Genomic DNA, 13,453 nt, shown 5'->3' with positions numbered 1-13,453 from the left:
AACCTCAGATGGTCACAACTTAGGAATTCCAGGTACAGGGAATGGGAAGGGAATGAGAAGAGCCTGCGGTTCAGTGAGTGAGCTTTACACATCCAAGTGCAGAGGCTGCGATCTCAGCAGTTACCGGCACCCCAGGGCCCCTTAGATTAAACCAATTAATGCTCTTAGCAGTTGCTGGAGAGAGTGGACACCAGCCTGTGCTACTTAGCTACAACGAACAGGTAAGTTGTATATCCCTCCTACTGGACCAGAGCACAAGGGCCTATGCCCAGACTTCCAGAATAAAACTAATGAAATATGTCAGAGCATGTAAAAAATGTGCTCCCTAAAATGCATTTGATATACAAATGTTCATGTATTTTAACATGACAAATTTAAAGAACAAAGATGTTGGTTGCTAATATGCAGATACTAGAAACACCAGTGTACACCACACGTACTCAAGTCGTACATCTATAAAACAGCAGATTTCAAGACTCATGCAGATTGTTACATGCACTGAAGTTTAATATGCAGCAGGAACAGGAACATACAGAAGAAAAATACCTGATTTTATATCAATGAACATCTTCCTTTTTTCTTCTACTTCTACCTCAATATTCCCGTCTTCACTGTTCCTTCCACAGAGTGCTTCCTCTTCTAAAAAGATAGAACTGGCCTTCTTTTCCTCTTCATTTCTCCAACCAAAACGTACTAAGTTTCTCTGCATTTTTTAAGGCCCACGCCATTGCTTTAGCTTTTTCAACTTTCCTCACATATGAAGAGGATCTCTTACCATTTCTGTAACTAAACATACCCAACAACCAATCTCATAGGCAAACAATTACAGATTCAAGAGCCAGACCATTTTACAGACTAGGAAGGTTCGCCGCTACACTATAAGCTAGTGACCAACTCAGGACAGTAATCCATGACAGTCCTCCAGTCCAGGCTCCTTTCGTTATGTATATGATGTGTGTTTCTTCCTTTAAGACTGCACTTCACTTCTGTATGTGCTCTACCTTCGTTTCTTCTTTCTCAATTAAGGCCTCTCCCTCAGGGGTCTTCAAGAGGAAAACAGAATCTATTTTTTTTTAATATATTTTATTGATTTTTCAGAGAGGAAGGGAGAGAGACAGAGAGAGTTAGAAACATCGATGAGAGAGAAACATCGATCAGCTGCCTCCTGCACATCCCCCACCGGGGATGTGCCCGCAACCCAGGTACATGCCCTTGACCGGAATCGAACCCAGGACCTCTCAGTCCGCAGGCCGACGCTCTATCCACTGAGCCAAACCGGTTTTGGCGGAAAACAGAATCTAAACCAAGATTCCTTAGAGGTAATTTTACCCATGGAAGAGTAGTCAGAAATCTAAAGTCACATTCAAATCCTCTCTAGCTCACTGATTCAAATGTTTTAGAGCAATTAATTTTCTTTTTGTTATTTTTTCCTCTATCGTCTACCTTGGTAATTCTATCTCCCTTTACAGTGCTCTTCCTCTTATGAATTTCACCAAACTCATGCTCAAAACAATGCATCAAACACACAAAGTGCTGTTAATCGATTTCTCAAAAGGCCAAAAGTTACATCATGAACACCAAAACTCATAAGAGCATCAATCCAAAGCAGAAGAGCAGCAATTAAAGACTTAACAGACATGCACAGGTATTGAAGCCCCACAGTACCGTCCCATTCGGGGATGTGTGCGCACTCACATGCACACGTGTACTGTTTGAGCACCAGAATTGAAAAGCGGGATAATTCCTACCTTTTAAAAACAAATGCCCCCTTTATAGCCTGAATGGGAAGTACTAATCTTATATGTACATTTGAAGTAAAAATGATAGTAACTAAGTGAAAATAAAGCTATGATTCTAAACCTAAAATCTGTAATAAACTGGAATATCTGGGCACTAAATCTTATCCTTTAAAAACCAGTCCTAAAAAGAAGACTGTCACAGGCTAAAGACATAAACTTTTTATTGCTCTCCTTTGATATTCATAAGCTACTCTTCCAGCACTGGTGCCAGATGCCTCTGCTGACATATGAATGCTAAGGCCAAAGTGTATTCAGTGTTAATAATAACCTCTTCTTCATGTTTGGAGAAGAAAGATTTTTGATGTACTACAGTCAGACAATTGAAAATGTGAAAAAAATGTTAAGAAAGATGTTTCCAGCTGCTACACTTCCACCTTTTTCCTCAGAAGCATTAACAGGACATCCTAGAAACAGAAATTCTAATGTCCTTTTAGATACTAATGTTGATTTTCCAAAAATTTCTAGTTGAAATTCAGTTTTCATTTTTTGAAGGTCACAATTCCATGAGCTCATGTATAAGCTGTGGGGCTTTTTCCTCACCCCACAAATTGTTCTCATTATAGGGTACCACTAGAACACTGTCTAGTAAGAGGGAAGGGACTCATGCAGAATGGACACATTTTGCTGACTTGCAAGGTGAGCATCTGACATTCAAAACCAATCTGCTCCAGGCACATGTGCAAAAATCGCCTAGGTTTCTCATGCTACTTACTGGGACTTCAGAAGCAGTAGATTGAGAGGCAGTCTATTGAATTACACAAAAATTGTTTTAGACTTTCATGAATTCCACTTGAATACTTTTTTGTTTATAAATTAGCTGAGCATCAAAGAAATATATTTGTACATAAGTAAAAATATGGTTTGGGCAAAGCACAGAATGGAGGCAATTCATACCTTAAATGCTACCAATGAACTCTAATACCGAGGTTCTTTACCCTAGAAATTTAAAACTTGATATCCAGTGACTGTGTGTGAATTACAATACACAATACTTTTGGCATCTAAATCTACAGACTTTCACTCAATGTGTAAAACTGAAAGAATATATGTGATGAATAGTAACTAGATTTACAATGGTGTGGTATATACAAATATCAAATTATAATGTTGTACAGCTGTAATATATGTAATCTTGTATACTAATTTTTACACAAAAAAAACCATTTTAAGAATATATATCAGGTTGCTATTTAAAACCTGACAGTAAATTATTTTCTAAAGTACTAAATATATTGATTTAAAAACATACAAAATGATGGAAACTGGGGCCTGCCACAATATATACTGGCACATTTTGGGCTTTGACGGTTGAAATGTGTTTGAATATCCTTCAAAGGGAGTCTGTTGATCTCACTTACTTTATTGAAATATTTATCTGCTGAGGGAGAAAAAGAAGGGAAGGAGTGGCAACCCCACCAACTCTCTAGTCTCCATCCAGCACCTAGCAGGAGGAGCCACTGTTTCTTGGTGTAATCACAGGTTTTAGGAACCTTAGCACTAGCTGTGATGCAAGTAATTTATTTGTATGGAGAAGTCATAGTCTCCTTCTATCTGAAATATTTAAAATCACTGCAATACCAAAATAATTCTGCACAATCATTTTTCTAGACAGCCATTATACTGGACTTTTTAAGTCACATGCAGGCTATATGCCTAGAGGGTTATAATGCTATCTGAGAAAACACTTTTAGGTGAGAAAATAGGTCAAAAGTATGTACACTGGTAAATTTCTTAAGCATATCTTTCAGTCACAAAGAGGGACCAACATTTACAATAAACAACCCACTTATACAGCTACCCTTAGAGACATTGACATGGGCCTATCACACAGATATGCTGTTTTAAAATGAGCTTTAAATCTACAAAGGATTTTAAAATGGTCTAATAGCCATTTCAAGCCCATATTAACTTTAATTCACATAATACAGGGGTGGGCAAAGTAGGTTTACAGTTTTCTGTACACAGAACAGTTTATTATTATATTATTACTTATTTGTAAACCTACTTTTGCCCACTACTATATTTACTGAATATCATGGTACCAGGAGATATGCTGGATGCTGAAGACACAAAGATGAATAACCAAAAAACTTCAGCATATCCGGTAAATGTTGTAAAGGTGTGTTCAAGATACAGAAGAGCAGCCAGGACTGTAATAAACTGCCAGGGAGGAACTGGGACTGAGAAAGACATCACTGAAGTTATCATCAGATTTGGGTTTTGAAAGATGAAAAAGAGTTCCCTGAGCAGGAGAGAAGAGAGAGAATGGCTTAATAGTCCAAGGAGGATATACCGTTTTATTAACACCAAGGGGAGAAGGGAGAAAAGATGGAAACCGACAGAAAAGCTGGCAGGGACCAAGTACCAAATACCCTGAGATCATGCTAAGTAATTCCATCTTAAAAGCAATAAAGAAATACTGAAAGGCTTGAGGCTGGTGAACGACATGATCAAATCCATGCTCTCTCTCCAATAGACCCTATTCCAGAATAGATCTAAAAATAGTCTCTAAAATACATGGCCATAAACCAACAACCTGAGAAATAGGGGACTGAATGGAAAAACGCAATGATATGCAACTGTATCATCCCCACATGCAATTTAAGTAGAATTTCATTGATTCCAGCCATTTAACACAAGATTAAATTGAACAATTCTACTTACTACAGTAGTCCCCCTTATCTGTGGGGGACATGTTCTCAAACACCCCCCACTGGATACCTGAATCTGTAGACAGAACCGAACCCTATGTACACTGTGACTTTTTCCTATACGCACAGTAGTTTCTGCCCCCTCCTTATTGGCAGTTTTGCTTTCTGTGAAATCAGTTACCCATGGGTCGACCGTGGTCCAAAAATATGAAATGAAAAATTATAGAAATAAACAATTCATAAGTTTTCAATCACATGCCATTCTGAGTATTGTCATGAAATCTTGTGCTATCCTGTTCCATCCCACCCAGGACGCGAGTTGCCCTTTGTCCAGCATCTCCATGCTGTGTGGTACCTGCCCATTAGTCGCTTAGTAGCTGTCTTGGTTATCAACTGTTGCAGTATTGCAGTGCTCGTATTCGAGTAACCCTTATTTAACTTAATAATGGCCCCAATTTATTACCATATATTGTTATAATTGTTCTATTTTATTATTAGTTATTGTTAATCTCTTACTGTGCCTAATTTATAAATTAAACTTTATCATAAGTATGTATGAATAGGAAAAACACAGTACATATATACCAGGTTCAGTGCTATTCAAAATTTCAGGCATCCAATGGGGACCTTGGCATATATTCCTCATAGATAAGGGGGGACTATTGTACATACCTCTTTACTTAAAGGAAGCACTTTATGGCTTCTCTTTGGCATATCCCAATTGCCAGCATCACTACTCTTGCACTCTGGGGCCATCTAGGATGGCATAAGATTTTATCACACTGCTCAGAATGGTGTGCAACTAAAAACTTATGAATTGTGTTGTTTTTAATCTTTACCCGAGGACATGATTAGAGAGAAGAGGAAAGTGGAGAGGGAAGAGGAAAGGGGGAAGGGAGGGGGGGAGGGGAGGGGAAGGAAGGGGAAGGGGAAGGGGAAGGGGAAGGGGAAGGGGAAGGGGAAGGGGAGGGGAGGGGAGGGGAGGGGAGGGGAGGGGAGGGGAGGGGAGGGGAGGGGAGGGGAGGGGAGGGGAGGGGAGGGATAGATATCAGTTGCCTTTTGTACATTTGTACATGCCCTGACCGGGGATGGAACCTGAAACTCAGGTATGTGCCCTGACTGGGAATCGAACCATCAACCTTTTGGTGCACAGGACGAAGCTCCACCAACTGAGCCACTCCAGCCAGGCAAAACATATGAATTGTTTATTTCTGGAATTTTCCATTTAGTCTTTTCAGACCACAGTTGACCATGGCTAACTGGAATTGCAGAAAGCAAAACTGCAAAAGGTGGGGGACTACTATATTACTGTCATTACTTTCACAGTAACTGGTGGGGAATTTCTGGTTGCTGGAATTTTAAAAGTTTCTATCCTGTCCCCTCCTATGATAACTATGCATTCCAAATGGACCCTCCTGAACACAGTGCAATATGGAATGAAAGCACAGCATGCCTCTTTCCTTGATGAATCCAATGTGTATTAATAGCTGATGAACAGAAATCTTAAGTAACAGCTATAATAGTAGACCAAATCTAGAAGCCAGAAGGAATTCAGGCCACAATGGTTCCTGGATATAAACACTTAACTACAAAGAATAATAACAAAGACTACATAAATAATAAATGCCAACTATAAAGAAAATGGCAGCTATTTGAGTCTTTTGACCAAAAAAAAGAGAATGTGATGAAGGAGTTGGGTAACTTTCGAATCAATGAAAAAAATAAACTTAATTGACAGATATCAAAGAATCCCAAATGATCCTCAAAACACACGATCTGAATGATGTCTTAATACACTTCTCTGTGCTAGAACCGAAGTGCAGAAAGGCACAATGCTGGCAAATAAAGAAAGAAGAGGCATTCATTGGTGGGAGTACACAAACTTTTGTGCCTTTGTGGTGAAAGGCACATTAATTGAAAACTATTAATAATGGCAGTGACTGAAGAACCAGTTCACTCAGAGTACCCTCATAAGTAAAATGGATAAATGCACTCTATGGATTGAGAGCCTTCCTTTTCTTCGGGAATACATAGTCCATTAAACAATTGAACATTGTACTTAACATTTATACTTATACCACTATGGAGCCATTAGACTAATTTCATCCTAAGATAGTCTACACTGAGCTCAAAGTACACCTCATCATTTGACATCAGGATCCAGGAAATTATCTCAACTGAGGCAGTAGTTAACTATTAAAGGTTGAAGAATGAAAGTCTATACAGCCTTTGCACCTTTATGAAACTTAATGATACAGCATTACTTAGGGCAAATCAATTCAGTAATACTAAACAATGGACACCTCAGCTGACAACTACGGGTATCATTTTAAATCAAGCATTACAACTGCCTGCTAACCTAGTGTCACCTGGGTGCCAAACTGAGAGAAAAGCAGAGTATAGTGTTTTCACACCCAACCCTGTATAACACTCCTCTCATTGAGAACATGAACCAGTTTTTTTACTTTCCTTCTCCATCTACTTTAGTTGGTAATCACTTACATTAACAAGAGACTCCTTGAACTTGATATGAAGTCTGTAATTAGAAAGGGCAATGATGGCATCCTCAGCACGGCCCACATACTCTGTGCTTTCTCCATGAAGTTCAAGGAAAGGAACCTTCAAAATGGAAGCAGAAACCCTTCAAAGTTCTGAAGCAGTAAATCAAAGTCTTCACAGGTCAGATAAATGGATGATGAAACATCCTCTGTTACTCAAACTTAGAACACAATACATAAGTGGGTAAGGGACTGGGCTTATGTCCACATAATTCGAATATACCTAGTTATTCAAATTCTAGACTTCTGAAGGAATGACACAGATGAACATCTCAAACAGTCAATTCTCAGGAAATAAGTCTTCTAAAAGGAAAGATGTTTTCCAGCTGCATTTCTACTATGTGCATGGCTTAGGAAAAAAGATATATATTATATAGTACATTACTTCAAACCATTAGCTCACTACATTACTATGATGCTAAATACTTTTCAATCAAAAGTGGCCTGTAATTACCTGAAGATTCTCATCCTCCCGGATCAGCTGCTTCCTGGGAAAGATCTGATTGGCCTGGATGCACTCAAGGCTGTGCCGAGTCTCTTCATCCTGAAGAAGAAAAAAAAACAAAAAACTTTAAATAATTTCAAAACTCCCAGACACCCATATTTGGTTTTTCTGCCATGTTTTAATAGTGTAATCACAATGGGAGTCTGGTGATCAAAGTTAACAGGCAAAAAACTCAAGAAAAAAATATTAATCCCCAGCCCTAACCAGTTTGGCTCAGTGGATAGAGCATCGGCCTGTGAACTGAAAGGTCCCAGGTTCGATTCTGGTCAAGGGCATGTACCTTGGTTGCGGGCACATCCCCAGTAGGAGGTGTGCAGGAGGCAGCTGGTCGATGTTTCTCTCTCATCAATGTTTCTAACTCTCTATCCCTCTCCCTTCCTCTCTGTAAAAAATCAATAAAATATATTTTAAAAAAATATTAATCCCCAAAAGTGTTCTGTCTGATATATATTAGGCGCCTCTACTTAGAAAACACACTGACGCACACAAAAAACTTAATAAAAAAAAAAATCAAAGAGGTTAAGAGCATTTATATTAAGCAGTAATAAGTTGTTAGGACATTACCTGTAAGAGAAACAAGATATAATAGTTTTGTTCTTTTTTTATTACCTTAAATTCTTATTTTTGAAAGATACATTCTGAATTATTTAAGAATGAAATGATGTGGTAACTGGAATTTGTTTCAAAATAATTAGAAGGGGAAAGGTAAGGAGGAAATGAATGGGGCATAAATGAAAACAGGATTGTCCATGAGGGATGATTGTTGAAACTGGGTAAGTGGGGTTCACTATACCATTGTGTCTACTTTGGTTATATATGTAATTTCCATAATAGAAAGTTTTTTAAAAATGCAAAGCGTAAGAACCAAATTTCTCAAACAGCAAGCATATGTGAAACACTATCCCTAGTTTAATATGTCTTATATTACAGAATAGATTTCTTTCTATTAAGGCAATTTCAAAAAAAGCAGCAATAAATTCTAATCTAAATGGCACTTGAACTAATTATAACTTGTATTAAAATATAGTCTTTTACATTATGAATCTTTACGGTATAGGAAGACAGGAGAGAAAAGCAATATAATGGAAAGTCTGAGTATAAATTATGATGCAATTTATTTACACAGCAAACTTTGTAAAATCAAAAGCCATGTCATGCTCAGCTGACGGCACTAATAATTATAATCACTAATTAGTGTTCGGACATTTCTGCATATGCTATTTATCACAATTCCAACAATTCTTTCTACATCCTTAAAGAGGGAAACAAAATCTTACCTATAAATAAAACTTAAAGTTTTACTGAAGAGCCCTCCTAATCTTAAAACCATAATACTCTAACTAGTGTGGTCTATAGATTCTGAGACCCTTTCAAGGGGCTCTATGAGGTCAAAATCCCCTTCACAGTAATACTAAAACATTATTTGCCTTTTCTCACTGTATTGACATTTGTATTAACAGTGCAAAAAGAATTGGTGGGTATAACTGCTGGCACCTTAGTACAATCAAAGCAGGGACCCAGCAGCACCAGGATGAAGGCCACAGTGTTGCTAGCTATGTGGAATACAGCGAAGGACACCTTAGTACAGAACAGAGCTGCCTTAATAAGCTCATCTGCTATTCATTAGCACTGGCATATATGCCATATAAATATTAGGAAAACACTTTATCAACTCATTAAAATCTATGGGAAAACCAATAAAACATGATCTAGAAAAATAACATTAAAAGTTCATCTGTGTTTGGGTCTAAGATACATTGTTATGCCCGTAAACTAAGAAGAAATGGGCCCAGCTTGAGATGAGAGCAGTTACCTCTCCTCCTTTTAATATCAATTTCTGCACAACTAGTTTTTCTGTTTTAGTTCGTTTTTAATTTTGAAAAGCACTTTCCATCCATGTCCCTAATGAAGCTTGAAATTAATATGACCTTTTCAATTCCTTTTTTTGTGCACCAGCATGAAACAGTTTGCATTTAGGAAATATCACAAGGTAGAAGCAGGACAATATTACAGAGGACTGTTCTTTTTTAAGCCTTAAAGCTCTATTTACCTATTCTCAGGATTGATAGAAATGTGGCTGACTCACTGCTGCATCTTTTCTGCCTAGATGGCCTGGGTCCTAAATGGCCCACAAGTCACTGAAATGTCCAATAAATATCCATGCTCTCTGTCGTCAAAGGTGTGGGCAGGGGTGTGCAGAGCTGCTCCACCTTCTTTGGGATAAAAATACTGCCTTAAATAAAATGGGGAAGGTAGGGAATTGCTTTTATCCAGATAGGTAAGTTCATAAAGAATGTGACCATACCATAATTCACCTACACACACTCACACACAGTTTCGTATCTTGCTTCCTCAAAAAGGAAGAAGAAACCTAGAGTCCAAGAATCATGGGTTTTAGTCTTGATTCCATTTACTACCTGACTGAAGGGAGACAATATTTAACTCACAGAATTAAAGCTAATAGAAATGAAACGGCTTTAATACACTAGAATATTCTATAATTATTACTATTAAGTAAACAAAAAAAGAAAGGAGACAAGCAGAGTTCTGGGATAGGAAAAGTGAAATGGTTTCTTACAACAACAGAAATGGGTAACTATGATGTATTAATGTTCACTTGTCAGGACAGAGTTCAATTCCAATTTTCTTCTTATTTGCTTGTTATTTACTTACCATGACAGGAGGCCCAGATTAGGAGGAGAGATCCCCGTCCCTTCTTCAGTGTATGGCAAAGCTTTTCTTTCCTTTATGCCTGAATCTTTAAAAAGGGAGATGGGGGGGAAGGAGAGGGACAAAATTAGCAATTTTCCCCCAGTTGGCCATACTCCAATTAAAGGAACTACATATACACAGACCCAAAGACCTGACCAGAGTCAGCCAAGAATATGCTGAATATTACCCAGCCAATTCTCACTAGTCAAATGCAAACTCCATATGCCTTTGTGAAAATCCTCCTGGATTTTGGGCAAAAAAAATAGCACAGGCTCATATTCCTAATGTTGCTAGTAATATGAAAAATGTTATAAGCTTTGGATGAAAATAGTAAAGCAATAATAATTAAACCAACATGCAAGTACAAAAACAATACTCTTGTAATATTATAAAATGTTTTATCTGTAAGTTCAAAATGGATCTCCCTATCTGTGGGAACCAAACTGGCTTAGTAGGCAAAATTGCCTTATTGCCCCTATATTCTATATTCATCTGAAAATTCACATAAACTGTGCTAATACCTTTACCAGGCTTTTTGTTGTTATTAATCCTCACCCGAGGATATTTTTTCCATTGATTTTTATAGAGAGAGTGGAAGAGGGGGATGAGGGGGAAAGGAAGAGGAGCAGGGGAGGGAGAGGGAGAGAAACATCAATGCGAGAGAACACATCGATTAATTGAATGATGGCCTCCCACATGCACAGGAGCCAGTGATCAAACCTGCAACTCAGGTAAGTACCCTTGACTGAGAATCAAACCCACGACTCTCTGGTGCTCTGGCTGATGCTCTAACCACTGAGTGACACGGGCAAGGCTCTACCGAAGTTTTAACACCTGCAGGCCGACATTCCCATGGGTGCTAATCCACACTTCAGCCTTGTGCATTTGTGCAATGACTGATAAAGGAGATGTTTTTAAAGCCCACTTGTGAAGAGCCTAACATGCCATGTTCAAGGTTCTGGAACAAGAAAATGATTTGGATCTAAAAACGTAAAACCAAAACAACTTCTCTTTTCAATAGTATTAGATTATAATTTCCTAGATTAAACGGATGGCAGAAACAAGAGGCAGTCATTAAGACTTAGGCAGTAAGAGATACACACAGGTCTGTGAAAAGGATAGGACTGGAATTAATATCCACACTGAAGACAGAGCTAACAAATTTTTAGAACTTGTTTTCTATTTAAAAATCCAATTAGTGCCACTAAGCCTAGTAACATGGCCTTGGTTCTCATATAGATATATAACAACAATTTAAGAAAATTCAAAATAAGAACCAAGTTTCAATTTAAAAGAACTTCATGTTGTTGAGGACCATCTATTTAAAAAAAAAAGAGTAGGGCTACACCTCATTCAATCTCCACTTAAATACAAGTTTCCAGGAACAGTATATTATATTATGGCACAACTACATATGAAAAAAGCAACCTTGCTTGAGTTCTAGTGAAAAAACGTTTCAAGACTTACCATTAAAATGAAAATATAAGAGCTCATCTCAATAATTGTGTACATACTGTGTACAGGGACAAACAGATGCCCCAAGTTAATCTGTAAATTCGTTTTACCTGCCTCAAAACAGCACAGTTGGCGGGAGGGGAGACTTACCAAGAACTTTGTCCCAAGAACTTTTTCTACTAGAAGGTCTCACAAGAAAATCTGCAAAAGAAAAACCAGTATTTTTATGAAAAACATCCTAAGAATCAAGTTAAACCACTTGGATCTGCCCACAAGACTTTTCTCTACAAGGTAGAATGCCAGGGTAATACATTATCTTTAAAAATGATACAATGTGGACTATTTAGTCAACTGCAGATTTTAGAATGCTTAATTGTCCACAAAATGGACGCAATCGGGCCTCCGCATGCCTTTAGAAACTGCAGAACTATACGTACAGACAAAACTTTCCAGGAACCTACAGCTACTCCTATTTAAATGTTTTCCTCGATCAATAAAGCATCACTCTGATAGCTTCTCAGACAAACCTTTGCCACTACAGGAACAAGTAAGTACTTTAAAAAACTATATAACTACAAGAGATCTAGGCTTAGACTTGAGAGTTTAAGGTGTTTTAACACAGAATTAGCTTCTACCAAGGGATCTTTTATGTGTAAGCAAAAATTGGTCAGGGGAGGTGGGGTGGGGTTGGGGGTATAGTCTCAATACACAGAATTACCGTCACAACTAGGCAACAATCTGACCTTTACAGAAATAAAAGACTAATCAACCTGATTCCTTTGTAAGGCTCTCTCAGTATTTGCAGACAACTCATCCCTTTGGGCTGTTTGATTACATGACATGAATTCACATATGTGAACAAGACAAAGTATCAAAATCCTAAAATGAAGGAGTCTGTCAGTACAGCACATTATTCCCCTAACCTCCAGAAACATTTTTTTAAACTGAGTAAGAACCATAAAAGGGAGACCTAACCATGCAATAATGAAGTGTTCTAGCCATTTTATAAGTAGTATTTTTGCTCCCAGTAATTTAATTTAAATTTTGTAACTCATGCCATATTAACCACATACTATATTAGAAAGGAAATAAAGCTATTCATAATACGCAACTTCAAATACAAACCATACCAGAATCAAGACTGGTCTTATTAACTTGTTTAACAAGGTACAGCACAGTACAGCAGGAAAGTTGGGTGGATTTGTAAATCTCCAGGTCCTTTTCTTACTAGAGTATAATTTTTGCTGAGTATTTGAATACTGAAATACACATTATAAATTTTTTTCCTTTTATTTTTCCTTTATACTATAGGATGTTCCTGGACTAGTAGTTCAGATATGAATTGTTAAGAGCCCAATAACTCAACAATAGTGAAAATGCAGAGGAAGACACCAAAGTGAAAGTATTAACTGCTTAAATGTATGTCCAGCAGTTAATACGGGGGAAAGGCCATTAAATTCAACAGACAGGTCATGTCTAGGGGTAAGAATGAATTGATAGTGCTTGATTTAATTCAAAGAATCACTATACCTACTATAAGAACCGCCTGATATGTCTTAGAAATTATTTGATAATTTATTCTGTTAAAGATATGAGAAGTCCATTAATAACAGAAGTGTTTGTGTGAAGTTTCCAAAGGTGTAAAGTTCCAAGAGGTAGACCAAACAACAGGTTGATTCAATACAACAAAAAGGTTCAGGCAGGTCTACTGCAATGACTCTTCTTCTCAATAACTGTCACCCCAAGCCACAAACATCTGTCATTGTGAAACAT

General features: G+C 37.7%; 1 protein-coding gene across 21 annotated transcripts in view; it reads right to left on the bottom strand.

Annotated features, from left to right (window-relative positions):
* The window catches only part of MTMR3 (myotubularin related protein 3), an 82,778-nt gene that overhangs the window by 33,541 nt on the left and 35,784 nt on the right, over positions 1 to 13,453 (bottom strand). For 13 of the 21 annotated variants that reach the window (XR_009450134.1, XR_009450133.1, XR_009450135.1 and 10 more), the window contains 5 exons: positions 11,831 to 11,881; positions 10,187 to 10,271; positions 7,463 to 7,552; positions 6,953 to 7,069; positions 2,512 to 2,544 (listed from right to left, as the gene is read on the bottom strand). Coding sequence is in view for 18 of the 21 variants with exons in the window: in XM_059676862.1 (XP_059532845.1) it covers positions 2,512 to 2,544; positions 6,953 to 7,069; positions 7,463 to 7,552; positions 10,187 to 10,189 (243 nt within the window). In the remaining 3 variants the exon portion in view is untranslated. Of the gene's footprint in view, positions 1 to 2,511; positions 2,545 to 6,952; positions 7,070 to 7,231; positions 7,358 to 7,462; positions 7,553 to 10,186; positions 10,272 to 11,830; positions 11,882 to 13,453 lie in introns of all 21 variants that reach the window. The other 8 variants (XM_059676873.1, XM_059676865.1, XM_059676869.1 and 5 more) reach the window with 3 other exon arrangements.

The sequence above is a fragment of the Myotis daubentonii genome, chromosome 19 (genome assembly GCF_963259705.1).
Source record: "Myotis daubentonii chromosome 19, mMyoDau2.1, whole genome shotgun sequence".
NCBI lineage: Eukaryota > Metazoa > Chordata > Mammalia > Chiroptera > Vespertilionidae > Myotis > Myotis daubentonii.
This window is presented reverse-complemented; position numbering and strand designations above follow the sequence as displayed.